Raw genomic sequence first — 27,208 nt, 5'->3', positions numbered from 1 at the left:
CACGGAAGTCCCAAGAGCAGGAGATTCCGCCTGCCGGGTTCCCAGGGTCCCACTAACCACCCGATCCTAAGTTAGGTGCACACAAGCTCACTGAAATTAATGAATTTAGCAATGCCAGAGTCAGTACCAGATCCGGCTGCATTTGTTACCTTTGTTCAAGTACACAGGCCGATAAGATCTTAATATAACAGAAAATGTTACCTACCTAGGCTTAATAACATCTGCTTGACTTTCTGTTTTTCTCAGAAGGAACACAACAGACATTCTGTTCTCTAAATATTGGGAACGAGCCTGGAATTTCTGGAGTTTTTTCCCCTTCTTGACAGAAGAGTTAACAGATGGCTAGCTTAAAAATGGGTAATGGTTTGTGCTAAACCTCAGACAGAATTCTCATCAGGTTCCCTTGTAGCGTTCCAGCTTTTCAGCACAAGAATTCTTTGCTTTTGAAGTAGAGGTGGCCATGAGATAACTGACAGTTCCCCCTTCCCTCCAAACCGGACTTTTAATTACAGATGCTCACCTGTCTTTGGGGAAAGGATTCACTTTGCAGGCTTCCAGCAGAAATTTAACTACCTCTACGTGACCTACAATACAAAAGGGACAGTTGAATATCCCCGCTGGGTTCTTAGGCATGCTAAATGCAATCACGATTTCGAGCGCTATTCACGGCCCTGACCTTCTGCGGCAGCGACGTGCAATGCCGTCCGGGAGTCGTAGTCTCTCTGCTCCATATCCATGCCTGACAACGCAAATCTAAATGGGAAAGATGGAAAAACAGAAGAGCTCAATCGTGTCATAAACACATGAACACATGAAGCTGCCTTATACTGAATCAGACCCTTGGTCCATCCAGGTCAGTATTGTCTACTCGGCAGCGGCTCTCCGGGGTCTCAGGCAGACGTCTTTCACATCACCTACTTGCCTAGTCCCTTTAACTGGAGATGCTGGGGATCGAACACGCCAAGCAGATGCTCTACCACTGAGCCACAGCCCCTCCCCAAATCACTTCTGATTTAAAGCACCAAATCGAACACAACAAGAAGAGCGAAAAAGAGGGTCATATTACTGGAGCAATGGACAAACCAGGCAATATTGCTCGAATAATAAATACTTAAGGTCTAAGGCAGGGGTGTCAAATATATGGCCCACAGGCCAGATCCAGCCCCTTGAGAGCTCTTATCTGGCCCACAAGCCAGCCATGCCCCCCATTCTCAATCTGGGCTGGCAAGGCCTGGCCCGGCCCGACCAAGTGACATTTATATCATATCCAGCCCTCGTAACAAATGTGTTCGACACCCCTGGTCTAAGAGGTATATACACCTCAAGCAGAGCTTCCTGCTTCCCACTGCTCCAGAGCTGCATGGGATACAACACGGAGGATCTGTTACAAGAAGGGGGGAACAGCAAATATCTTCTTCCCCTAGACTTTCCGAATTGCCCCAGCTGCTCTGCCTCACACCTTCACTCAATGGAACAAAAGGGGGTGGGGGGGTGTCGCATGATACCGTGATGTCACTTCTGGGTGATATAATGGTGTCACACAATGTCACACAATGCTCTAGGAATTCCACTAATCCCTGTGATTTTTACCACAGAGACTGGGGAAATTCCTAGAGCGCCGCACAATGCCATTACGTCATTTCTCTCTCCAGCCACTTGGCTCAGGTATTGACACACCCACACCTCCTGTGTCATTTGTCATGACACTAAACAAAAGTCATTTTTACTAGACAAAAGTCATTTTTACCTCCTCAGTGCTGAGACGTCTCCCGTGTAGGCAGCAAACAAGAGGTTTATGACAGATTTCACCTGCAAATAGAAAACAAATATATATTGAAAAGGGGTTTTCTTGGAAAGCTTGAAAAACAACACAAAAACGGTAAGATGCGCTTGAAATTCTTCTGCTGACCTTATCGGCCATGACTAAGCTACATTGAGAGCCAGCATGGTGGAGTAGTTAAGAGTGGTGGTTTGGTGGACTCTGATCTGGTGAATTGGATTTGTTTCCCCACTCCTACACACAAAGCCAGCTGGGTGACCTTGGGCTAGTCACAGCTCTGTTATTGCTCTCAGCCCCACCTACCTCACAAGGTGTCTGTTGTGTGTGGGGGGGGGAGGGAAGGTGATTGTAAGGTGGCCATGTTAGAACTGCCCCTCGGTGTCTAGAGATAGGCTGTTGTCTGGCAAAGCACATTTCTTCATTGGTCCCAAACCTGTCACGATTGTCCCCTGGACTGTAACAATTCTTCTTCTTCTATGGATAGTTTGAACGGGACAACTTCCAAGCAAATAGCTCTATCCAGTCTACTGAGGCCTTGCCATCCTTCTTTCCCCATTCTCATGTCCTGCTCTACCACTGAGCCACAGCCCTCCCCACACGAATGGGCACAATTGCCACACTTTCAGCCCTTTGCAGGCACCATTTCCCCACACATTTTTTTCTGCCTCATTACCACAGATTGTTGCAGGCTTATAAAAAATTCCACTTATTATTATATCGATCGAATGTCCCCTGTGTGTTCAAGATTTTCTTCTGAATCCACACTTTATGTTTTCTTTATGAATCATCCAGCCCTTTTTATTGGGTAGATATTAGGGGAAAGGTCCAGGCAGGTTTAATCCCGATTGCTTAAAAAGGAAGAGGGAGGAGAAACCGTAAGACAGCTGGAGCAGGCTGGAGAAATTCACTGCTCAACTGACCTTTCAAACTTCACCACACAATGATTTCCCTGCGTACTAGGTAAAGGGAACAAAAGGGGGTGCTTAAAATAGGGGGATAATATTTGTATGGTTATATTGCAGTACAGTGTCCTAGCATGCATGTGAAGAAGAAACAACGTGAAGATGAAACCGTATCAAAGCACATACGTGAAGAAACAACAGATGTTGAAGGGGGACATGATTACTCTTATTAAGTATTTGAAGGGCTGTCACTTAGAAGAGGGCAGGGAGCTGTTCCTGTTGGCAGCAGAGGACAGGACTCGCAATAATGGGTTTAAATTATGAGCAGAAAGGTACCGGCTGGATATTAGGGAAAAATTTTTTTACAGTAAGAGTTGGTCGACAGTGTAATCAGCTACCTAGGGAGGTGGTGCGCTCCCCCTATTTAAATAAATAAATGGAAGAGAGATGTGAATAACACGCATGAACATAGATGGAGCATGTGACCGAAACCCTAAAACCTTACAAGAACGCCACCTAGAGCATCTGGGAACTTGGACCCCTGGATTTAGATTGGAATAACCCGTTTTTCTATTCCATATTGGACCTTCCTGACAGAATTAATCCTGTTGTGGACAGAGGACAAACAGATTCTGGCCAGACAGACGACCTATTTGTCACAGAAGTTCAGATCTTTGATGAAATACAGATATTAGCAGCTTTTAATCTTTTCACATGGTCTCACCGGGAGGAAAAGGGGAAGCAGAACCATCTCTCCAATGTAAATGTTTAAGTTGTTGAAAAGTCCTTGCTTATGACATCAAGGCAGAGGAAAAGATTGATAGTCACCAAAGATTCTTGCTCATTGTTTCTCTAAAGCAGAGGATTTCCAAATTGTAAAGTGCGTGCTGCTCATTCTGAACAGGGTACGCATTGTGTATTCTATTCAGTAAGCTTTTACAGCTTGGTTAATTCAATTCGTCTGGCTTTCAGATCTGACCTTCAGTACCCTGTCTAACTATAACAGGCTCTCCCGGGCCCACTGAAATAACCAGAACATACACAGGGGCAAAATATGGGTTTAACTACATGAATTTAGTGTTCAACAGATTTAGTTGGAACATAAGAAGAGCTCTGTTGGATCAGGCCGGTGGTCCATGCAGTCCACCATCCTGTTTCACCCAGTAGCCAAAAAGTTGCCCTGGAGAGCCAACAAATATAGCACAGAGGGTCAAGGCTTGGAATCACAGAATCAGAGTTGGAAGGGGCCATAAAGACCATCTAGTCCAACCTCCTGCTCAATGCAGGATCAGCCAAGAGCATCCCTGACAAGTGTTTGTCCAGCCTCTGCTTAAAGACTGCTAGTGAGGGGGAGCTCACCACCCCCCTAGGTGGCCGATTCCACTGCTGAACAACTCTTACCGTAAACAAGTTTTTCCTAATATCCAGCCAGTACCTTTCCCCCAATAATTTAAACCCACTAGTGTGAGTTCTATCCTCTGCTGCCAACAGGAACAGCTCCCTGCCCTCCTCAAAGTGGTAAAGGTAAAGGTAGTCCCCTGTGCAAGCACCGGGTCATTCCTCACCCATGGGGTGATGTCACATCCCGACATTTACTAGGCAGACTTTGATTACGGTGTGGTTTGCCAGTGCCTTCCCCAGTCATCTTCCCTTTACCCCCAGCAAGCTGGGTACTCATTTTACCAACCTCGGCAGGATGGAAGGCTGAGTCAACCTTGAGCCGGCTACCTGAAACCAACTTCTGTTGGGATTGAACTCAGGTCATGAGCAGAGCTTGGACTGCAGTACTGCAGCTTACCACTCTGCACCACGGGGCTCACTCTCCTCAAAGTGACAGCCCTTCAAATGCTTAGAGAGCAATCCTGTCCCCCCTCAACCTCCACTTCTCCAGACTAAACATTCCCAACTCCCTCAGCCTTTCCTCGGAGGGCTCGGTCTCCAGGTCCCTGATCATCCTCCTCGCTCTCCTCTGCCCCCGCTCCATTCTGTCCACATCCTTTTTGAAGTGAGGCCTCCAGAACTGCAACAGCTCCCTGCCCTCCTGTAAGTGACAGCCCTTCAAATACTTAAAAGAGCATTTGGAGAGATATCCTAAAAGGGATTCATAGTCTGCAGAGCAAGGTCAGAGAGTTTCATTCTAAAAGAGTGTTAGTTGCAGAGTCTCCCGTGTCTCCTCTAGAGCCATCTCTTTGCTCCCCGGAAAGTCATCTTTGGTTTTAACTGTGTCAAAGCGACACTGCCCCATTAAGAACGCAGACCGTTTCCCAGGCTGCCGTGTGATCTGACGTGCCCCTCAGCGAGCCGCATCGAGGGCAAGCGTCCAAAAGCGGAACGCGGCGACAGCTGCTGTCCTCGCAGGGCCTTTGCACCTATTGTTAACAGGATGTGCCCTCGCTAATCCGGCTCAACGCGGGATTAACTCAAATATTCAAAAAATAGTTTCTGAACTGGGCGAGGTGAGCGGGTTTGTAGCGAAGCTGGATTGGTGTTCCGCCGGGGAGGAAATTTCTTTTAAGTTCCTTGGGAGGGCTGTCAAACACAAAGACCAAGTTTGCTCTAAAATCGCTATGACATAAAAATATCACCACGGTAGGTTAACATACAAATGAAACCAGAAATGTATCTTTTGGGTTTTATGGATAATCAGTTGGGGAAAAAATATGGATGTCTGCTATTATATATGATTTCAGCAGCAAGAATATTATATGTGCATAAATGGAAACATCCATACATACCTACAATAGAAGAATGGCTTGTCAAGACGTTGGAATTAGTAGAAATGGCCAAACTGACTGCTTTGATTAGAGAAAATAACTTCTCTAAGTTTGCAGAAACTTAGAAACCATTTATGGACTTTTTGCTTAATACGGAAAAGAACGAATTGATGATTTGTGGGTTTGAACAGTAGAAGAATAAAAATGTAGGTATGATAAAGTTTGATTTTTTAGTTGTAAGAATAATTTAAAAAATAATTTGTCTATGTAGCTAGAGAACAGGTTGTAATTTCTTAATTAGATTTATATTCGATACAAATGAAAACGTATCTTTTTGTCTCTGTGTTTGTCTTGTTTTTTTCCTTTTTCGTTATTTTGTTTATTGTAATATTGTTAACAATAAATTTAATAAAATGCATGTACCCAAGGGGGGAAAATATCACCACGATAGTGCTTAAAAACTGTCTCATTATCCTGTGTAACTTGGTCCATTGACAGATTGAGGTGGAGAGAGACTCTCAGAGCCATCATTCGGCATGGGCAGGTACCACACAGGATCTCAATTTGCATCCGAAAGATGCTGTATTTACTGGGCCAAGTTGGCCTGCCACTGAGTACCAAGGGCAACGTTTGATGACGGAAAGTGCTGTCGTCAATTTAGGGTTGCCGTGTAGGGTTTGCAAGCCAAGAGACAAAGGCCATTCATGCATGGCTGTTTCCTCGCAGTCATCGCGCCGACTATGTCGAGGCTTTGCTTTGATTATGCTGACATTTTCCGACCGTCAGAGGTCACCTTGCTCTCCCCACGTATCTTCCCCTTGTTTACTGGATGCTGGTTAAACACAAATCCAGAAAATATGGGCAAAATGAGCGGAAACCTGGGCACTGGAGAGTGAGGCATTCTTGGAGTTATTCCTGAAACAGTACTTCAAGGAACTACCAAAGAATATTACATGTTGACAGAAAGCATCATGCGTAATTTGGAGCTATGCCCATCTACGATGTTGAAGGTCGACTGGAAGGACCTCAGCCAGTTCTAGACTGGGAGAGTTAGTGAGTCCCTGGGGTGAGGATCAACTCAAGTTCAAACTTCCCCTTCTGGAGTGCATGGTTGGCAGTGCATCCTCAGGTTTTCCTGGAAAACACATTCTTTTTTGACCCATGATAACCTAGCTTGTATCAAAAAACGCAGATTTGTTCAAAATGCATCCAGAGGATGATGGGGGAAATTCCTCAATGCTGCTACTGTGGATCATCTGGAACAGCAAGCAGGGGTGGCAGAGAAGTCCTTGCAGATTCCCACACTTCTTTCAGAAGATGACAGCACTAGGTGACACCTGTGTGGCCCTTGGAGGCTAGCCTGCTAGTTGTTACAGCCACTGGAATCACCACCAATTTTGTCTACTGTCTATAACAGAGGTGTCGAACCCAATTGTCATGAGGGCTGGATATGACATAAATGTCCCTTGGTGGCTGCCTCGGCTGGTTCGCAGGCTGGATAAGAGCTCTCAAGGGGCTGGATCTGGCCTATGGGCCGTATGTTTGACACCCCGATCTATAAGAAGCCATTAAAAGCATACATAGCCTTGAAGTGCTGCCATTGATATGGGCGGAGGGGATACCTAACTCGTGAGCTAAGCTGTAAGGATCAACCATTTCTGTCCAATCCGCTGGCCATTTGGTGAAGCAAATGAAGATAAATGTCCAAACATTCAAAAAAGAAAGATGTAGTAGTAATGGGAGATTTGAATTATCCTGACATCTGTTGGAAGGCTAACTCTGCCAAAACAATTAGGTCCGACAAATTCCTCACTTCCCTTGCAGACAACTTCACAGTCCAAAAAGTGGAAGAAGCGACAAGGGGAACAGCCATTTTGGATCTGATCTTAACCAATAATGATGACTTGGTTTATGGGGTAGGAGTGGGATCTTTAGGTGGGAGTGACCATGTTCTCCTGGAGTTTGTTATACAACTTTTTTGAGCCTGCGGGCACCTCTGTAATTTTGACCCAGTGTGGTGGGGGCAGCCACAAAATGGCTGCCACAGTTTACCTTCAGTAACACAGTAAAGATCCTTGTGTTGGCAGCTGCTGCCAAAGCAACATTTTTAAATATCCCGTACAGCCAATCAACTCTCCAATGGCCGATCCAAAGCCCTGTTGGCGAAAAGCCCCACCTGGCCCCGCCCACTTTCTAAAAACAAGTGGCAGGCACTACGTTGGGGATCCCTGCTCTAGATCAACTGCTGTAATGTGCCGTAGCCCTTCAAGATCACCCAGATGCTTCACCTGTGGCAGAACACCACACCCAACCTCCTCCTAGGCATGGAAGGCAGAAAGGCAGATCACGTTTAGTCCATTGGATGAATATCCAGTTACCTCCCAGCCTCACCAAAAACAGATCCAATGAAGCAAATGTTGATCAGGATGAAGAAACCAGTGGTCCTCTGTTCAACTTTTCTACTTTAATGTTGCATATCGGGGGTGAGGAGGATATTGGGAATTGTACTTTTCAACAAAAGAGCCAGCATGGTGTAGTGGTTAAGAGCAGTGGAGTCTGATCTGGAGAACAGGGTTTGATTCCCCACTCCCTCCACATGAGCGGCGGAGGCTAATCTGGTGAACTGGATTTGTTTCCCCACTCCTACACATGAATCCAGCCGGGTGACCTTGGGCTAGTCACACTCTCTCAGCCTCATCTACCTCACAGGGTGTCTGTTGTGGGGAGAGGAAGGGAAGGTGATTGTAAGCTGGTTTGATTCTTCCCTAAGTGGTAGAGAAAGTTGCCATATAAAAAACCAACTCTTCTTCAAATGAATTTGCAAGAATAGTGTAACCTAGTGCTTAAAAAGATCTGGTTGCAAAAAGTAAACTGTGTCAAGGGAAACCGTCCTCTGATTGATTGTTGTAACTTTAAAGCCATTATATTCACATAAACTAAGAATTTGGAGCCACACCATCAGCTGAGACAGCTAGCTTAGAGATAAGCAAGCATGCAGGAAAAAATAAGCCATAAAAGGCTTTCTGTCATACTCAATGAGAAACAAATAGGGGAAATGTCAGGTTGATATGACAGGAAAGGAAGTCTAAGGGCACCGTCCCATTATACAGACAGGAAACAAAAGTTGGTATCTTGTTACTCTATCCACTTCCAGATAATAAGGAAACACATTTCAGGATACCGGAAGGTGAAAGCCCGAGAGTAGCAAGTGAATCTTCAGCAAGATCCGCCATCTGCTGTTCACAGAATTTGTTTTTGTACTCCATTTTTTTGGTAAAGCAGAGAGATCCAAGGTGTTTTTGTTAATTATTAAAAAGGCCTGTCTTGCCCTCTCAACGCGAGGAAAACTTGAGTCTACAGACTGGCATCACAACCACACACCCTTCGTCCCCGCCCTCTCTGCACTGAGATTTACTGAGAGTCTGATTTCCTTCGGGGAGGGGCTGTGGCTCAGTGGTAGAGCATCTGCTTGGCATGCCAAAGTTCCCAGGTTCAATCCCCCGGTATCTCCAGTTAAAAGGATGAGGCAGTAGATGTTCATATTTCTGCTTAAGACCCTGGAGAACTACTGCCGGTCTGAGCAGAGAATGCTGACTTTGATGGACCAAGGGTCCAATTCAGTAGAAAGTAACTTCATGGGGTCACTGATTTCTTTTTAAAAACGCACAAAACCTTTCCCCTTCTGGACCCCCCACCTTTTCCTGAGATTGGTCCTTCAGGAAGTAAGTCACTGAGATCAAGCAAATTTCTCCTCCACCTCGTTATGCTTTCTTCCTCTGGCTCTCTAGAACATCAGGAGGTTGGGGAGCAGTGTGTATATGCACATGTGCGAATGAGGATGAGCCAGGGCACATGTGCATGTGCAAATGAGGATGAGCCAGAGCTTTTTCAAGCTCCCCCCACAGGAGGTCAGCTATTCAGAATTTGCACAGCTTGGATGAGCTTCTATGCAGTCAGTTCATACTCAAGGAATGTGAATAAATACAAACCTTTAATAATGAAGTGTGAATCCTAGATAGCACATAGTTGGTTTTTATACTCCGATTTTCTCTACCTTTTTAAGGAGACTCAAACCGGCTTACAATCACCTTCCCTTCCTCTCCCCACAACAGACACCTCATGAGGAAGGTGGGGCTGAGAGAGCTCTAAGAGAGCTGTAACTAGTCCAAAGTCTCCCAGCAGGCCTTCATATGAAGGAGCAGGGAATCGAACCCAATTCACCTGATTAGAGTCCACCGCTCTTAACCACCAAACCACGCTGGTAAAGGTGTGTTGATGGTTAGCGGTCAGAGAAAAGCCAATAGGCCACTCCCTCTGGCTGCATGTATGATTCCAAACCAGGGTCTTAAATTAAAGCGCTCCACCTCAAACACATAGGGGAAATATTCTGTAAAGGAGGCTGATAACAGTTCTGTTATCTGAGTCAGAGAAGAAGCTTTGTGCAATAGAAGATCCATGTGGGAAGTTGGGAGTGCACAAAAACCAAACCCCAGAAAAGTCGTGTTCAACATGTGAACAGATGTTACCAATATTCGGGCAAGAACTGAGGGAGAAGACTCAAAGAAGGAAACGAGAATTTTTCTAGAAGAGAAATATAACTGAACTGCGCATCTGGAACATAGATTTAAGGCCTTCCTGAGTAGAGAACAGGAAATAAGCTTTTAGCAGAAGCACTCAAGAAGAAACCTTTTTAATGGTATGTTTGAAAGCGCATTTTCAAGTAATTGAGAAATTCAGTTGGATCCTATGAATTGTGACCCCAAAGTGAGCATAACACAGATACCGAACCCTTCCTTCTGCAGCCTCCAAAAAGCTTTTCCAGAAGAGCAGGGGACTCCTAGGAGCAGAGTGGGAAGAGGTACTGGGAGGTTGCAGCTTTAGAAGAAATAACATACCCCTCTCATATGAGCAGACACTGTTTTCATGCACACTAAGTGAAATATCATAAACGTAAGAATTAAGCATCTTGCGTCTCAAATCATATGAATGACCTCTATGACATTAAGATATTGAGACACAACTGAATGGCTGAGATGTTAGTTGTGGCCAGTCAATAATCACAAGGACTGAGTGTGTGTTGTTTTGACATATTTCCAATTTATTAAGCAAACACGTCATGGTCTAGCAAACTTACCTGGGGAAATAAAAAAAGCAAAGATTCTGTGAAGATCCCGGTACCAAACAGGAAAAGGTTTGTGATATCCTACTTCGGCAGTTTATGATGATACAACCAATTTCCAAGACAATGTATTGAACCCAAAATCCTGAATTTAGAACAGGCTGGTGAAAATGTGTCATTAGAAGTAGGTTGTGGCTTCAAATCGGTTTTATTAAAGTGAGGTTTTATATGAAAGATTGTAATGGCCTTTGGCCGCAAACAATAAACTTTATCATATCATACCGTACTAAAGTGAGGCAACTCAAATTATGCTATCCAATATTCTGCAAATGACACAATTACGATTGAAGAATTAATAAATAGAAGAATTACAAGTGGGAGACATCTCATTTCCCTCTCCCCCAGTATTTCCTTTTCCCCTTTCCTGTAAGCCAGGGGTGTCAAACATAAGGCCTGAGGGCCAGATCTGGCCCCTTGAGAGCCCCTATCTGGCCCGCAGGCCCACCAAGGCAGCCCCCTCCCACAGTTTCAATCTGGGCTGGCAAGGCATGGCCCAGCCTGACCACATGACATTTATGTCATATCCAGCCCTCGTAACAATTGAGTTAGGCACCCCTGCTGTAAGCCACTATAGCCTCTCCCCCTTTCCTTTCTCCTTCCCATCCACAAGCCAACTTTCCCGGTCACACAGTGCAAAAATCTGCGGGGACACACCTAACTTTCCCCCATATCCCCTTTCCCACACTATTTCCTCTTTCCCTTCTCCTGGTAGCCCCCACATCCCCGATTTCTTTGCTTCCTTCTCTCCTTTCCACCCATTAACCGGTCTAAAACTTGCAAATGCTCCCATCTACAGCTAGATTTGTTATTCATTACCTTCATTCATAACCCCACCTTTCTTTGCAACGGGGACCTAAAACAGCTGCTCTCTCTCCCCTCCATTTTATCCTCACAACAACCCTATTAGGTAAGTTAGGCTGAGAACGTGCACCTGGCCCAAGGTCACTCAAAAAGCTTTCATGGGAAAGTGAGAATTCAGATCCGGGTCTCTCAGATCCCAGTCTGAAACTCTAACAAAGACACCAACACTGGCTTTCATGGAGTTGCTGTTGATGAACAGTAGCAAGCAGTCAGGTCTGAGTAAGTCACGCAAGTCAGGTAGTAGCAAGTCGCCCAGTGGTTGCTGACAGGCCTGGCCTAGATGAATCCTCCCTCAAAGCCCAAAATATCTCTGCAAAGGGCCCTGCCCCCCCCCCATCTTTTACTGACAGAATGAGTTGAAGGCAGGCAATACTGTTGTGGTCACCTAGCAATGGCCACTGAGGGCATTCATTTCTTAAAGCTGCAGGTGCCATTTCTATTATTTGAAAATGGGTTAAACCCAATGTTTATTATTATTGGCTTTGTAGATTTCAGATTTCTCTGCGAAACTGGAGAGTGTTTCAGGTTTGTAGAAAGATGTGCCTTGTCTGTCCTTGGCCCCACCCTCTGGATTTAAGTATCCACATATTTAGCCACACTGAAAAGCAGATACGTTGATGTGCTGAAGAAAGGATAATACACAAGGTTTCCCCCCCCCAGGCTGTACCTCCAGTTCAAACAGTTGTTCGTGCTGAAATGCGGTCACATGAACACATGAAACTGCCTTATGCTGAATCAAACCATTGGCCTATCAAAGCCAGTATCATCTATTCATAACAGCAACAGCTTTCCAGGGTCACTGAGGTCTTCACATCACCCATGACTTGAACCTTCTGGAGATGCCAGGGAATGAACCTGAGACCTTCTGCACGCCAAGCAGAGGCTCTAACACTGAGATAAGAGCCCTCCCTTGAGATCAAATATCAACTGGCTTAAACCAGGAAAGACTTGTATTTGGTAATGGTAAAAGTGCTATACGTTTACATGATAAAGAAGAAAAAGAGTTGGTTTTTATACCCCACTTTTCTCTAGTTTTAAGGAGTCTCAAAGCAGCTTACAATAGCCTTCCTCTCAACACAACAGACACCTTGTGAGGTAGGTGGAGCTGAGAGAGTTCAGAGAGAACTGTGACTAGCCCAAGGTCACCCAACAGGCTTCATGTGGAGGGGTGGAGAATCAAACCCGGTTCTCCAGATTAGAGTCCGCCCCTCTTAACCACTATAACACGATAGAACCTTGTTTGAATCTCATTTTAAAGGGAACAAGGAAAGAAATCTGAAGATTAGTATTCAAAGAAAGCATCAGCCTGGATATAGCCCTATCTATGTTCAAATGCAAACGCGCAGCTGGGATTAAAATTATGACATTATTGTATTTAATTCCCCATAAAATTAGTTACAAGCCAGAACATAACTTCATCCAATTGCAAAATGCCAGAGCTTGTTCAAACAGTAGGCGCTGATAGATGTGGATCTTCCGTTTGTTCCATTCCCCACTGCATTCCTTTCCAATGCTGAAAAGGTAGAGACAATTTCATCCCTTTCCTCCCTCCTGCAGCGCAGCAATCAATGTGCTTATTAGTTCCAGGCCAGCACTGACCTTGGAAATCAACTTCCTAGCGGACAGAATTGACCGTTGGGGGGTAGGGATATAAAGGAAAGTTCTGCAGCCCTTCTGCCCCCAAATCATGAGAACCAAGCCCAGTAAGAACGAGGAATGGTTGTCACAAGAATGCTTAATCTATACAAAGCTACATCTTCTTTGTTCATCCAATATTGAACACATGAAGCTGCCTTATACTGAATCAGACCCCTAGTCCCTCAAAGTCAGTATCGCCTACTCAGACCGGCAGCGGCTCTCCAGGGTCTCAGGCAGAGATCTTTCACATCACCTACATTTCACATTGCCTAGACCCTTTAACTGGAAATGCCGGGGATTGAAGCTGGGACCTTCTGCATGCCAAACAGATGCTCTACCGCTGAGCCATGGCCCCTCCCCAATGAGTGTATTCTGTACAGATTTTAAGACTAGCTGCCGAAGTCAGACTTATCACAGAATCCTCTATGATTCAGATAACCACATACACAATCTTCATTTGGATGTTTATTCGGTTGTGTGAAGGGTATGCTGACAAATTGACTATTCATTCAAACTTCAGTCAGTTCATAGAAGGTCAGTTTATTTGCCAAAAGAGATTTACACACTGACTTCTTTTGCTTAACTAACAGGCGTGCATAAATGGCCAATAAGAGCCGCACTGGGTCAGTGTAAAGGTTTAATCCACCCCCACATTCTGTTGCCCCACCACGATCAGCCAGATGCCTCAATAACGTCCACAAGCAGGTAGTGGTCTTCTTGTGTTGGCCCCAGCTAACAGGGGCCGAAAGATACGCTGCCTCCAAAGATGAAGGTTCCATTTAGCTATGATAGCTATCAGCCACTGACAGACTTACCTCCACGAATTTGACCACCGAATTTCAATGTCACCTTTGCCAGTGGCCATGGCAACCTTATGACAACGAACCCTATAAGTCATTTCAATTTCCCAAACAAGTTTTCGTTTCATTTTCGGTCATCTGCTACGAATTCTTTGAACAACTGTCAATTCCTCAGTTCAAATAAATCACTGAATGTCATCCGGTGAACAACGGGAAACAATACCGAATTATTTTCCTTCTACATGCATAGGATGTAAGGCTTAATTCCCCCCCCCCCCAGGGTGGTCTCAAGTTTTTCTTGGGAAAAGACAGCTTTATACAGGTAGAGTATCCCTTATTCAGACATCCCATATCCAGACTGATCTTAAACCGGACCCTTAGAACCGGCATGCAGGCAGATACGTGCACTTTCAATGTTTCCCCTCACTGGAAAAAATAAAATACCGTGTACGCTGCATCGTAGGTGGAGACTGAAAGCCTGCCATTGTTAGTTGGTTTGCTGTTGCTCTTGTTTAACAGCTGATACAGGTATTCTGGTGATATAGTTACACCTTTGCTTTCTGATGGCTCAATGTACACGCAATAATTAAAAACGTTTAAAATTACATTCAGGCGATGTGCATAAAGTGTATATAAAACATAAATGAATTGGGGTCCTACCACCAAGACATCACATTATGTATATGTAAAAATTCCACAATATTCCAATATATGGAAATATCCGAAATACAAGCCACTTCTGGTCGCCAAGCAGTCCGGATAAGGGATGCTCCACCTGTACTGTGAAATAGTCTGAAATACATCTGATCATTTTTAAAGCATGTACACACTACACTTTGTGAAGCGTGGTTGAAAATACTCACAATAGAGACAATGACTAAGCACACTCATTGTCACAGTACTCAATGACATGTATATATCAAGACCCAGGAAAAATGTCTAATAAATGTTCCTTAGATCTCCCTCAGCTTCCATTCCTTAATGCCTTTTCCGTATCACTTTTTTGCTACAGTTTTCATATATTTCTAATCTGTTAAAATGCAGCAGGGGGTATAAAGATCAAGGTCCTAGTCGGGGTATGCCCACAGATGAGAAGCACACCGACACCCTTTTTTGGGGAAGGGGGGGATTCTGCATTGCAGTCACCAGCGTCAAAGACAGAAATTCTCGCTCACTTTCATGAGCCTTGGGGGGTCCTTTCATTTCTCATCAACACATTTCCAGAAGTGGAAAGAGACCCTTCATCTGTGCGATCAGTTCTTGCTCGCCTGTGAATGTTGGAGGATGATGTAAGCTTAAGCGGACGCTCGGTTCGACTCAGAATCCTACGAAACAAGTAGCAACTCACAGACCTGGGCAGCCCCGGGGAGCCTAGTTTGCAAGCAGAAGGCAATTCTGCTCATGCACAGAGGATGACTGATTTGTCTCTCTCCCCCCCCCCCAATATTATATATAATTTCAGAAGTTTTTCCCAGTCTTCAGGGAAAGTGTATATAAAACACTTTTTCAGGGCTAGTTTAGAGAGGGGGGTGTGGTGGAAAGGGAACAGGAAAATCCTAACAGGTGTATGGAAGGCTTCACGTGGTTCTTCTGCTACACGTGAAAACCGAAACACTGGGGAAAGCTAACAAGCAACACCAAAATCAGACTTACAAACACCTAAATTCATACTCAAGCATCACTAAAAATTAAACATGATATCCCCAATGATCACATTCACACAGGATTAAAAAAAAAGAGACCAGAATCAAATGAGTAACGTCAAAAATCTGGCAAGGGTGTTATCCCCAGCTGCAAGCTATGCTCAAGATGCATTTAAAAAAGGGAAAAAATACAGAAGGTTCAGCTTAAAATAAATTTATTATAATAAAAAACTTGTGTGCTGAAGATACATAAATAACATACAATGAAAATGAAATACGAACACACAACAGAGTCGCTGAAACCCAGGCAAAACGCATACAACACGGGCCAAAACAAAGGTTACATTTCAAGGAAGCATTAATGGATGCCAGCAGAGGGAAGGTGGAAGGTAGAAACAACAAATATAATGCTTGAACATCAATAACTGCAGTTGCCGTTAACACAGATGCTCACTAAAGCTTTAAGGATATGACCACAAAAAAATTACTGTTCTGCCAACTTTTTAACACCGTAATTGTGGTCTTAACTCATAAAACCAATCAGATTATCACTGGAATGCAGCCATTAGCTGACGAATCTCACATCCTACTCTACAGGGCTGTTGTAAGGGACGTTTTCCTGCGGAAGGGTTTAAGCGATCCTTGCTTCAACTGATTTTTTACTGTGAATGAAAAAGCCTGCTTCATAATTTTAGCAAGACTTATCTTCTTCGAAAGATGGGACTATGATTCCTAAATTGGTGGATCTTAAACTTCTTGAAGGAGAACCCCTGCTAAACTATGTGCGCAGGTGCCAAAAACAACAGGGACTCCACATTATTTCCAGCCTCCCCAATGCAAAACACAGGAGTCTCACATTGATGAAGAGTGAATGGGTTTATAATTTATGTTTCCCATTCTGTATGTGTAAATATATAGCACTACTTCTTGCTGTATTTGCACACTGAACAGAGGCAAACCCAAACTGACCCCTGCTTCTCCCAGGCCATTTATGCAGGGCTCTTTCCCTCGTGGTCACCCTGCCGACTGCTTCGGGGCTTCCTTTTGATTATGCATGCCTTTCCTGATCATCAGAGGCCACCTTGCTCTCCCTGTGCGTCCTGCCCATGTTTTCCGGATGCTGTTTTAGCCAGAATCTGGAAAATTTGGGCAAAACACACGGGAGCACAATGTGACCTCTGATGGTCAGGAAAGGCATGCATAATCAAAAAGAAGTCCCAAGGCAGTTGGCGGGGTAACTGTGAGAGAAACAGCCCTGCATAAATGACCTCCCTCTTCCGGACCCACCTGTTGAGAGCTGCAACACAAGGTTGGGTCCCAACCCACAGTAAGAGAACCACTGCCTTAAAGAGACGTGTAGGAAAAATTATTCGGGAAGAATCTATCTCCTCTAAAGGAAGGGGGGTGGGAAGGAGAGGAGGAAATATCTTCTGAACTGTGGGGACTGGAATTCCTCTGCCTAGGATTGCACTGTAAATTACAGTCGATGGGTACAAGCCTAACTCCCCCTGCCCACAGGCTCAAAAAGGTTGGGGATTCTCGGTCTAATGCTTCACCAAAATCCCAGAATGACCCAAAGAAGTGTACCTGAAACTGAGACAGCGGTGTGCACTAGGGACCACTGTTTTTCTTCTCACGCTGATCTCCAACAAAGGGCAAATTTACACCTTTACTACTACTACTAAAACTTTATGCAACCTATATGCAAGAGTGGTGTAATGGTTAAGGTGTCAGACTAGGATCTGGGAAACCCAAGTTCAAATCCCCACTCTGCTGTGGGAACTCGCTGGGTGACCTTGGGCCAGTCACACACTCTCTGCCTCAACCCTGTACTTGGATGGGAGACCTCCAAGGAATACCAGGGGGGTGACATTGAGGCAGACTATGGCAAACAACCTCTGAATGACTCTTGTCTTGAAAACTCTGCGGGGTCATAAGTCAGTTGTGACTTGACGGTTAAAAAAAAATACACTCAGCACATATGATACAAGTTTCTGATATATTTTCAGGTGTCCTATGTTATTCTGCCCTTCTCTGCCTGAACTACTTTCACAATCATAGACGTCATGAGTAAAATATAAGCAACAATATTCCAATATGCTGTGACTAATCTGGGGAATGCTGTTTTCTATACTGTGGTACATTTTATTATTGGTAAGGCAAATACTGTTTTACATACTGATATATAATATTTGGAACAAAAGCTATCTTGACCTATTCTCATCCTTGCATACGTTGTACAAGTTAAACATTTGCCTTCGTCTGAAATGAGTTGCAGAGGACAACGCTTTGGAGTAAATGGGTGAATCCGAAAGATGCCCCCTTCCATACACTGAAGTTCCACTCTCTTGGCAAGAAAGACTCCTTTAAACCAGGCTCCAAACCACAGCGTAGGAAACAGTCTCTCATGCACAAGACCTCATGAAAATGGGAGCACTAAGGAACGGGTACAGAACATACCTAGGGTATGAACTGTTGTGCAAAAATCTGAAGAAGAGCACAAGCAGATTATTTTCTTCTGCTCAGGGTAATAGGGATCCATCCCAGTATCTTTTTAGGAGCAAGATATTAAGATTGCTTTTTCCCCATTAACAGTTTAACAAGAAGAATATTGTTTGCTGAGCAACCCAGAAAATCCCCACTTGAAAAATGTGGCCTCGGTTGTTTGGGAACTGCTGCCATTTGTTATGATTATGCCTCTTCTTCTTCACTGCAATTTTTTTTACACTATTTTACAGAATTCCCCTTTCTAGTTTGTTCCCTTATGAACATGATACATAACTGGACATACAGGTGGAGTGTCCCTTATCTGGACATCCCATATCCGGACTAATCCGAAAACCGGACCCTTTGAGTTGACACGCAGGCAGATCCATGCTGCCTGATTTCAATGTTTCCTCTCCCCTAAAAAAATAAAATACAGTGTACACTGCACATAGGTGGAGACTGAAAGCCTACCGTTGTTAGTTGGTTTGTTGTTGCTTTTGTTTAATAGCTGATACAGGTATCCTGGTGAGACAGTTACACCTTTGCTTTCTGATGGTTCAATGTACACATAATTATTAAAAAAGCTGTTTAAAATTACATTCAGGCCATGTGTACAACGTGTACGTAGAATACAAATTAATTTGGGTCCCATCCCCAAGAGCTCATTATGTATATGCAAAAATTCCAAAATATTCCAGAATATGGAAAGATCCAAAATGCAGACCACTTCTGGTCCCCAGCAATCCGGATAAGGGATACTCAACCTGTATTTTCAGGATGCGTCCCATCCCACCCCCCCACCCAGCGCCAGTACTTTCTGAAACAGCTAATTAGAGAAATGTGTATAAAATTAGACTCTAAATTTTGGTATCTTTCAAATAATAATTTCAATAATATTTTATTATTTACAAATCAAAAGAAAACAAAACAAAAAAACAAACCGAAATATTCGGGACTCCACGATCTAGAGGAACCGGAGCGTGTTTGAAAGAGTACAAACGAACTCTCTGAAACCACAGCCGGCTCTGTTAGTTCTGCTCTCCCCGACTTTCCATTCTATATACTACAGTGGTGGAGATGTCCTCGTCAGACTCAGGTGACACTTTTTTCCACACAGTTTCTTTTAACGCAAGCTCGAGCTGTAGGCTTTCACAGTCCAACGGTCCAAAGGAATGCTAGTTGTTCAAGCAACATACACGATTTATTAGTTTACCAGCAAGGGGGGGGAGAAGAAACATTCTAGTATTACTGATATTTAGCAACGAGGGCTAGCTGGCTGATGATCCTCCACTGCCTCTTTACCGTCTGAAACAGTCAACTGGTCTTTATTCTGAAACCAACGCAAAGGATACAGAGGAACCAACCAAAACTTTGGGTTCAAAGGCCCTTTCATCCTTAGCTGCAATCTCCCTTCTCGGCTCCTTACCAAACGAGTACCTTAATTTCTTTTTAACTGGGAGACCTTTGTTCCTTTCACTCTTACAGTTCCCTTCTGCAGTCAGAAGATCGTTCTGACTGCAGTCAGAAGATCGTTCACCGTTGCCGAACTGAGCACCACGGGGAAAGCACCACGGCTCTTTTCTCACCAATCTCTGAGCCGATATTGTTAGTGAAGAATTCCTAACATTTATTATATTCCTCTAAGGCAGAGTCATGGAGCACTTTTCAGGAGAGAAATTCGTCACGAAGCAATAATTTTCACCTAGCACCTATATACTAAACCGAATGACAGTAGTGTTTTTCTTTCCAATCTCTTCACAGAGCACTGGGAGATGTTTTGTGGAGCACAGTTTGGGAACCGCTGGTCTAAGGAATATTATATTGTTTCAAGTTCCCAATAAAAACTCAGCGAAGGCCCTTTCCGCTTCACACCTACAAATTAACGCCGTGTGAGCGAAGGAGCCCAGAAAGCACCAAAGGCCTTGCCCTTTTCCTTGCAGTCACTGACCAAGGAGGAAGATAAACCTAATGATAGTTAAGCGGCAAGTGAAATCCTGTCAGATTTCCTTCAAGTTAGCCCAAGAATAGGACAAATAGTGTTGCCATGATGCTATTAAAGGCAGCACATTTAAAGCCAGAGGCTAACAACACGTACAGCTTCTGATGTTAAAGGGTATTTTTGTACAACCCGAACAAAAGTATTGATGCAATACATGTCATTGAGAACTTTGTAACAGAGAATGGGAAGCAACTAGGATGAACGTGACACACGAGGCATCACTAAATCCCTGGGACTCACCCGCTGATCACCCCCTTCTCGGCGAGGATCGAGCTTCTTTGCAAAGTGCCGCAAGTTGTCATAATTATGGAAATTGCACAGAGAAACCAGTTCCTGCAACGATCAGAGCATCACATTATTTGACACAGCAAAACCGCGTACACAGTATTATGTTTTCACCACCTAAAGATCAGCATTATCCGTCGTCCAAATATGCACTATAAAGCCCCATATTAACTGAGCATTACCCACTGGCCAAGTACAAATGATAAGGATTATCTTCCTCACCCTTAAGAAAAGCCTCAGTCTAAGCATGCACCATAAAGTGTAGCTACCTCACCCTTAAGAAAAGCCCCATGTTAACTGAGCATGACCTACTGGCCAAGTACAAATGAAAAGGATTATCTTCCTCACCCTTAAGAAAAGCCCCAGGTTATCTTGGTATTATCCACTGTCCCAATTTGTAGACAACCAAAACTGAACTGAATTTGGGGGAGAGGAAGGAAGAAAAGGATGTATGTACAATATCTGTATATAATGTGAATATACAAGCATCTGCTTTGAGTCTCGGTGAGAAAAGTGTAGTATAAATATAGTAAATAAATGAGTTTTTAAAAACCCCGGCAGTAATCAAAGTGTTCGGAGTAAGCTGGCTGCTGCCCAGCCCACAATTTTGTTTTTAAAAGTGTCGCCTCTCTTCCATGTGTCCGTTTCAGCATCATGAGCAACAACGATTAACCAGCAAACGGCGTTAAATTTGCAAGCCCACAGGAGTAGGCAAGCGCAAAAGATGTCCAGTTTCAGTGCAAAAAGAGCGTCTATGTGCATATGAGCATTTAAGGCATAACTTGGTTATAACTTTCGGCGTATCTTCAAGGCAGCCATTACATAATAAACTACGGATGGAGTAACAGCCTCATCTTTACCAGACAGCAGATAAATTAAATTATAATCGTGTGAACATAAAGGAAAGTGTGAACTCAATGGAGAAATAAAAGAAGATCTTATAGAAGTGTATAAATCACAACTGGATAGAAAATGGGCATGTGTTTCTGTCTTTGCCTTAAAAGATTTCCTTCTATGTGCCAAAAACATTTGTCCCTGAACCTGATTTTATAGGGCTGGTTTTTAATTGTCATTTTAAATGTTTTAATCCTTGCTTTATTATACAGTTCATTGCTTTTGTAACCCACTCTGAGTTCGGCTTTCGCTGGGGAGGGTGGGGCAGAAACCCGATAAATAAATGAATACATAAATGACAGCCTGCTAACATGACAGAGGTCCTACGCGAACTCTGAGAAATGTTTACACACATACCATTCTCAAATTTTTGTCTTTTTTTGCCATTCCAGGACAGAAACACACTCCCAAATCTCCAGAAAGACCAAGGAGCAAACCTGAGGCCAGTATACAAGCCAGAAGGCGAATGCAGAATTCTGACCTGCGCAAAATATAGACTAAGTGATAGTTTTGGGGGCCGGGGGAGGGGGCGGCGGGAATTCGAGGAAGTTTTACTTACGTGGCAGAAGTGGATCCCTTTCACGCTGTTGCCCATCTTGTCCAGAGGAGGCGACCAGCACATCATCCCCATCACATTAGGGACCACCAAGATAATGCCGCCAGCGACCCCCGACTTTGCAGGAAGGCCGACCTGCGCAGAACGGAACAAGCAGACAACAGTGTCAGTCGGCACTTTAGTGACGTTTGAGCAGGCGGCAAGATTACTGCAGAGACTGTGGCACCGGTGTTGCTGCGCATGGCAAGGATGAGACTCAGACATTCGACTCGTTTATCAATTTTAAAACATGAGGTATGAGCAGGGTAGTTAAAAATTTATAATTTTTTAAAGTTTAAATCGGATCTTTGAAAAGTTTAAATTGGATTTTTTAATTTAAATCAGATATTTTTAATAAAATGCTTTCTGAGGAAAAATCTATCTAAAGATAGTTTTCTGTTTAAGATACATTATAGTCCAAAGGTTATTCATCATGAAATAAAGATTTTATTTTTAATTATATAGCATGAGGCTGTATATTCATGCAGTGCTTAAATTTTTTGGTAAATGAATTCAGTTAATCCATTCACAATGTCATACTCTTCCAGAGGTTTCTGTAAGATTATTTTGGGCAGTTTTTCTATCTAGAAGATATTATCACAGATGCTTGGGTTTGCAGTTCTCAAAACTGTGGAATTGTGTCTGCAGAGATAACATGCCTCTTTTTCACAGCAAAAAAATGTTATAAAATAAAAATACAGAGTTGAGAAAAAGGCCTTAATCCTCTTGACTCTTTACAAATCTAGGTACGCGGAATCAACCCCTTACCTTTTAAGTGCTAAGTTTCACGTAGTTCAATGAATAGAAGATTGGAGTGGAATAGATCTGCACAAGGAGTTGAATGTGAGGAGGGAGAAACCCATGATTTAAACCTAGTCTCACTGACTAGTGATTTAAATCAATTTGATTTTAAATCAAATCAACCATGGCTATGAGTTGAGGGAAAGAACAAGGAAATACTTCTCAACGAGCTACTAAAATGTGGAATTCGGTGTAGCAGAGGCCACAGGCACAGACGACTTTGAAAGGGGATTAGACAGATTCATAGGTCTATCAGTGGCAACTAGCAACAGTGACTACAGGGAACCTCCACATTCAGAGGCAGTCAACCTTGGAATACCAGTGCCAGGAGGCAACATCAGGGAAGGCCTTGGTCTCTCTGCCCTGTTGTTGGCTCTCCAGAGTACCCAGCTGCTGGACTAGATGGACCAGCAGTCTGATCCAGCAGGGATCTTCTTGCATTCTCATGGTCTGACCACATGAACATAGAATCATCGAGTTGGAAGGGATCACCAGGGTCATCTAGTCCAACCCCCTGCACAATGCTGGAAATTCAAAACTACCCCCCCACACACACACACACCCAGTGACCCCTACTCCATGCCCAGAAGATGGCCAAGATGCCCTCTCATGAACTGCCTAAGGTCATAGAATCAGCTTTGCTGACAGATGGCCATTTAACCTCTTCTTACCATGGCAAAAAGTAAATCCTCAGGAGCAATACAGAGTAGGATTTAGATAGGAACACAGCAAGTCCGCCCTTTGGATGACGAAAGAGGGCAAGCAGAGAGAAACTCCTGCTCATCTTCGAATGGCGTATGTGCCAAAGAAGAGAACAGAGAAGACAGAAAGGGATCCAGAGGCAGGGCAGCGCCAAAGGGGAATTTAAGATCTCTCTCAATATATCCAAACTGTTCCTCTTCAGATCTTTCCTGCCAACATGGGGCTAACCAGGACTTTGCCACACGGGAAACCAGTAAGTCTGCAGTTTGAATGTCAGGTAACTCTCTAGCTTGCCAGCGACTCCAGTATTTAAGGAACGCTGAAACAGCAGATCTGGGCAGCTCTCCAGGAATCGACATTGCAAACTTAATTGCGCAACAAACTCGATCTCATTCCTGGACAAACCTATTAGTGTCTAGGACACGTCACTGTTTAGTAGTAGATCTCACACACGTACTTAGTAAAGACCTAGAGTCTGCTACTTTGCAGAATAGCATATTTATACTCCCTGGAAAAGAACACACATAGGAGGGCCTATACACTGGCCAGATGTGCAACCCTACCATCTTCCATATTTGAAGGGAGATTTAAGAAGATCCCCAGGGTGGAGAGACTTTGCCTATGTAACACAGGGGAGCTGGAAACCATCGAGCATGTATTTTTTTAGATGTCCCCTCTACAAGTCAGCCGGCTTCAATATTATTGACCCTTTGATTAGGGAAATGGGCTCTGGTGATGAGGTTGAATGGACCAAAAGGTTTCTGCTGGGAGACAGCTCACCAATCACTACCCAGGTCGCAAAATATTGAGCAGGAGCAATGAAGCTACATCACCTTAATGTACATCCTTAAGCTGTGGAAATGTAAAATTGGGCGATTCCTAATTTTTTTGGCCTTGGTTGTAAACATCTACTCTGTATGGTCAGTTTCTGTTTTACCTGTTTTATCTGGCAAACTAGCCGCAAATAAAATTTATTTATTTATTTACTTTGCAGAATAAAAGTTAGTCATCTGTTTAGTCATCAGCCCTTCTTACAAAATGCAAGTGGGGGGGGGGAAGGTACTTACGTGAAAGGCGAACTGTCCTGAGAAATCATACATGCCGCAGGAATGCATCAAACTGAGGGTGTTCCGAACGGCTTCGGGACTTAGGACCCTCTCGCCGGTGATCGGGCAGAATCCACCATTTGCCAGGGTTGCTGCCATTACACTGGCCGACTCGCAGGTCACTTCAATGGAGCACAGCTTGGGAGGGAGAAAGCTAGATGGTCAGTGTTTGCGGTCATTCTCCTGATTACAAACACAACGATCGTGCAAGCGAACGGGAAAACATATACTGTGCACAACAAGCTACTGCAATACCTTGTGAGCACTGTTGTTATGGAAAGAGTTGGATTAAGAAGAAAATCTGCCCTTGACCATTAGCCGTAGATGAGAAAATATTTTAACAAAAAGAAAATTTCTTTGGTTCTTGTAGGTTATCCGGGCTGTGTAACCGTGGTCTTGGTATTTTCTTTCCTGACGTTTCGCCAGCAGCTGTGGCAGGCATCTTCAGAGGAGTAACACTGAAGGACAGTGTCTTGCTTAAATTGACAATGTCTTGCTTAAATTAAATTTCTTGCTTAAATTGTTCAGTATAAACATTAGAATCATAGAGTTGGAAGGGACCACCAGGGTCATCAAGTTCAACCCCCTGCACAATGCAGGAAATTCACAACTACCTCCCCCCCACACCTAGTGACCAGAAGATGGCCAAGATGCCCTCCCTCTCATCATCTCCCTAAGGTCACAGAATCAGCATTGCTGACAAATGGCTATCTAACCTCTTCTTAAAAACCCTCCAGGGAAGGAGAGCTTACCAGCTCCCGAGGAAGCCTGTTCCACTGAGGAACCGCTGTTAGAAAATTCTTCCTAATGTCTAGCCAATTCTTCTTCTCATTTGTCAGTAGAAGCAGAATAAAACTAGAACCCAGAGGCACTTTAGAGACAAAATTTTCTAGGGGATGAGCTTTTTGGAGTCCAAGTTCACTTTGTCAGGTCTGGAAAACTGTGTCGGTCTTTAAAGCGCCTTTGGATGTGAATAGTTTTTCTTTGAAAACTACAGAAGTGATGAATCATAGAGTAGAAGTCTTACCTGAAAGTAGAAGTCCAGGATGCCAACCATATCTGTACCTTCTGGAAAACACTGGAAAAAGAATACAGCAAATTTAATATGCCGTGGCACACCAAGGAATTCAACCAATCTGAGCTGAAGATCATGAGATACTGCAGAATCAACTGAGCTCCTGCCAGTACTCAAGTTGTACAATGTCACCATTGTTTACAAGTAACCTCACAGACTTGGATAAATCAAACATTTCATTACATCTCTTAAATAAACACGAAGTAAAGCTTCTTCGGGTACCACCATATCTTCCCGGCCATTATTTCTAGGAAAAAATAGCAGAAGGCTAGCAAAACTTCACAAATGGAGTACAAGTTCTATCTATCTATCAAACAGACATACTCCCAAACAAGTTCAGGTACTGAATTTATCCAAAACTTACCTTCTTCTCTTTTAGATAATAGCCTATAGCAAAGTTTCGGTCTCCACTTTCTCTTTCGGACTGGAACCTAATAAGGTACAGAAATGCACTTTAAGAAGTGGACAAAACATCCAAAGCTTCTGATATGAGAGATGTCTGCCCTAGGTTAACGATTTGTAATTTTTAAAAGATTGCACGAGTAGCTACTAATCTGGAAAATACAATTTCTTGCAGCACTCACATATCCCCATTACGTCCCCTGTATTTTGACACTTCCATTAAATTACTGCAAGCAAGATCAGAAAAACAGCATGACAAGAAAAATGAACGAGGGAGCTATCATTCTCCTCTATGCTGTTCAGTGACGTGGGCTTTCTGGGGAAATTCAAAGGATTTTGCATTATGAGCACCAACTGATCTATTAACAGTAATTTGTTCTTAAAGTTGTATTATGTTTTAACTTGACGTTAAGCTGCTCTGAGCCTGGCCTTGGCTGGGAAAGAGAGCGGGATACGAAGTCAAATAAAGTATATAAATAAAGTGAATCTTTTTTTAAAAAAATTATTATTATTTACAAATCCCTCAACAATTTGGGCCCAATACACCAGACAGTGCAGAGCGTTCCTCAAGTCCTGTAAAATCTCTCTCTCTCTCTCTCTGTGCGCAAGTAAACCAATGAAGTAAGAGCTGTGGCAGGCCTTTTGAAAAAGAGTACTTTGGATTTAATCCATCACTAGCTAGGCTTGTGGTATCTGATGGGGGAGGGGGGAACTTCATTAAAAAAAAAAAACATACTTACGTGGCATTACTGAATCCAACATATTCATTTCCGGCCATCTTATTCATGAACTGCATCACCTATTGAAGAAGCATCACAGCTTTTTCCAAGGGTACAAGACAGCCTATCGTTAAGCTAGCAGCAAGATTCACTGAACACATGAAGTTGCCTTACTCAGAATCAGACCCTCGGTCCATCAAGCTTTGTATTGTCTACTCAGACGGGCAGCAGCTCTCCAGGGTCTCAGGCAGAGGTCTTTCATATCACCTACTTACCCAGTCCCTTTAACTGGAGATGCCAGGGATTGAACCTGGAACCTTCTGCATGCCAAGCAGAGGCTCTAACACGCCCTCCCCAATTTCAGTGGTGTCAAGCAACAAGTAGCATTTAGGTGAATAGTCGTTATGTTCAGTCAACAGATTCTGATTAGCAGCCAAGTGTTTCCACAAATCAGAAGAGAAGGGGAAATGAAGAACATACCAACAAAATATTACCCTGCACCTACATACTTATGCACGGAAATAAGTTTTAAAATGTGTAAGACTCACTCACATAGTCAAATTTCTCTGCATTATTAGCTCCTTGCTGAAATGAAAAAAACATATTTACAAGGTTTGTTAATACAA

At 43.6% G+C, this 27,208-nt stretch overlaps 1 protein-coding gene across 1 annotated transcript in view; it reads right to left on the bottom strand.

Moving 5' to 3' along the window:
- The window catches only part of GLS (glutaminase), a 54,589-nt gene that overhangs the window by 1,857 nt on the left and 25,524 nt on the right, over positions 1–27,208 (bottom strand). The window contains exons 7-16 of the mRNA XM_056861091.1: positions 27,135–27,167; positions 26,604–26,662; positions 25,826–25,892; positions 25,414–25,464; positions 24,348–24,524; positions 21,742–21,873; positions 20,244–20,336; positions 1,748–1,809; positions 677–753; positions 521–584 (exon numbers count right to left, since the gene is read on the bottom strand). Coding sequence (XP_056717069.1) covers positions 521–584; positions 677–753; positions 1,748–1,809; positions 20,244–20,336; positions 21,742–21,873; positions 24,348–24,524; positions 25,414–25,464; positions 25,826–25,892; positions 26,604–26,662; positions 27,135–27,167 — 815 coding nt within the window. The remainder of the gene's footprint in view (positions 1–520; positions 585–676; positions 754–1,747; positions 1,810–20,243; positions 20,337–21,741; positions 21,874–24,347; positions 24,525–25,413; positions 25,465–25,825; positions 25,893–26,603; positions 26,663–27,134; positions 27,168–27,208) is intronic.

Source organism: Euleptes europaea, chromosome 15 (assembly GCF_029931775.1).
Source record: "Euleptes europaea isolate rEulEur1 chromosome 15, rEulEur1.hap1, whole genome shotgun sequence".
Classification (NCBI taxonomy): domain Eukaryota; kingdom Metazoa; phylum Chordata; class Lepidosauria; order Squamata; family Sphaerodactylidae; genus Euleptes; species Euleptes europaea.
The sequence above is the reverse complement of the archived record's forward strand: the minus strand, read 5'-3'. Positions and strand labels throughout refer to the sequence as shown.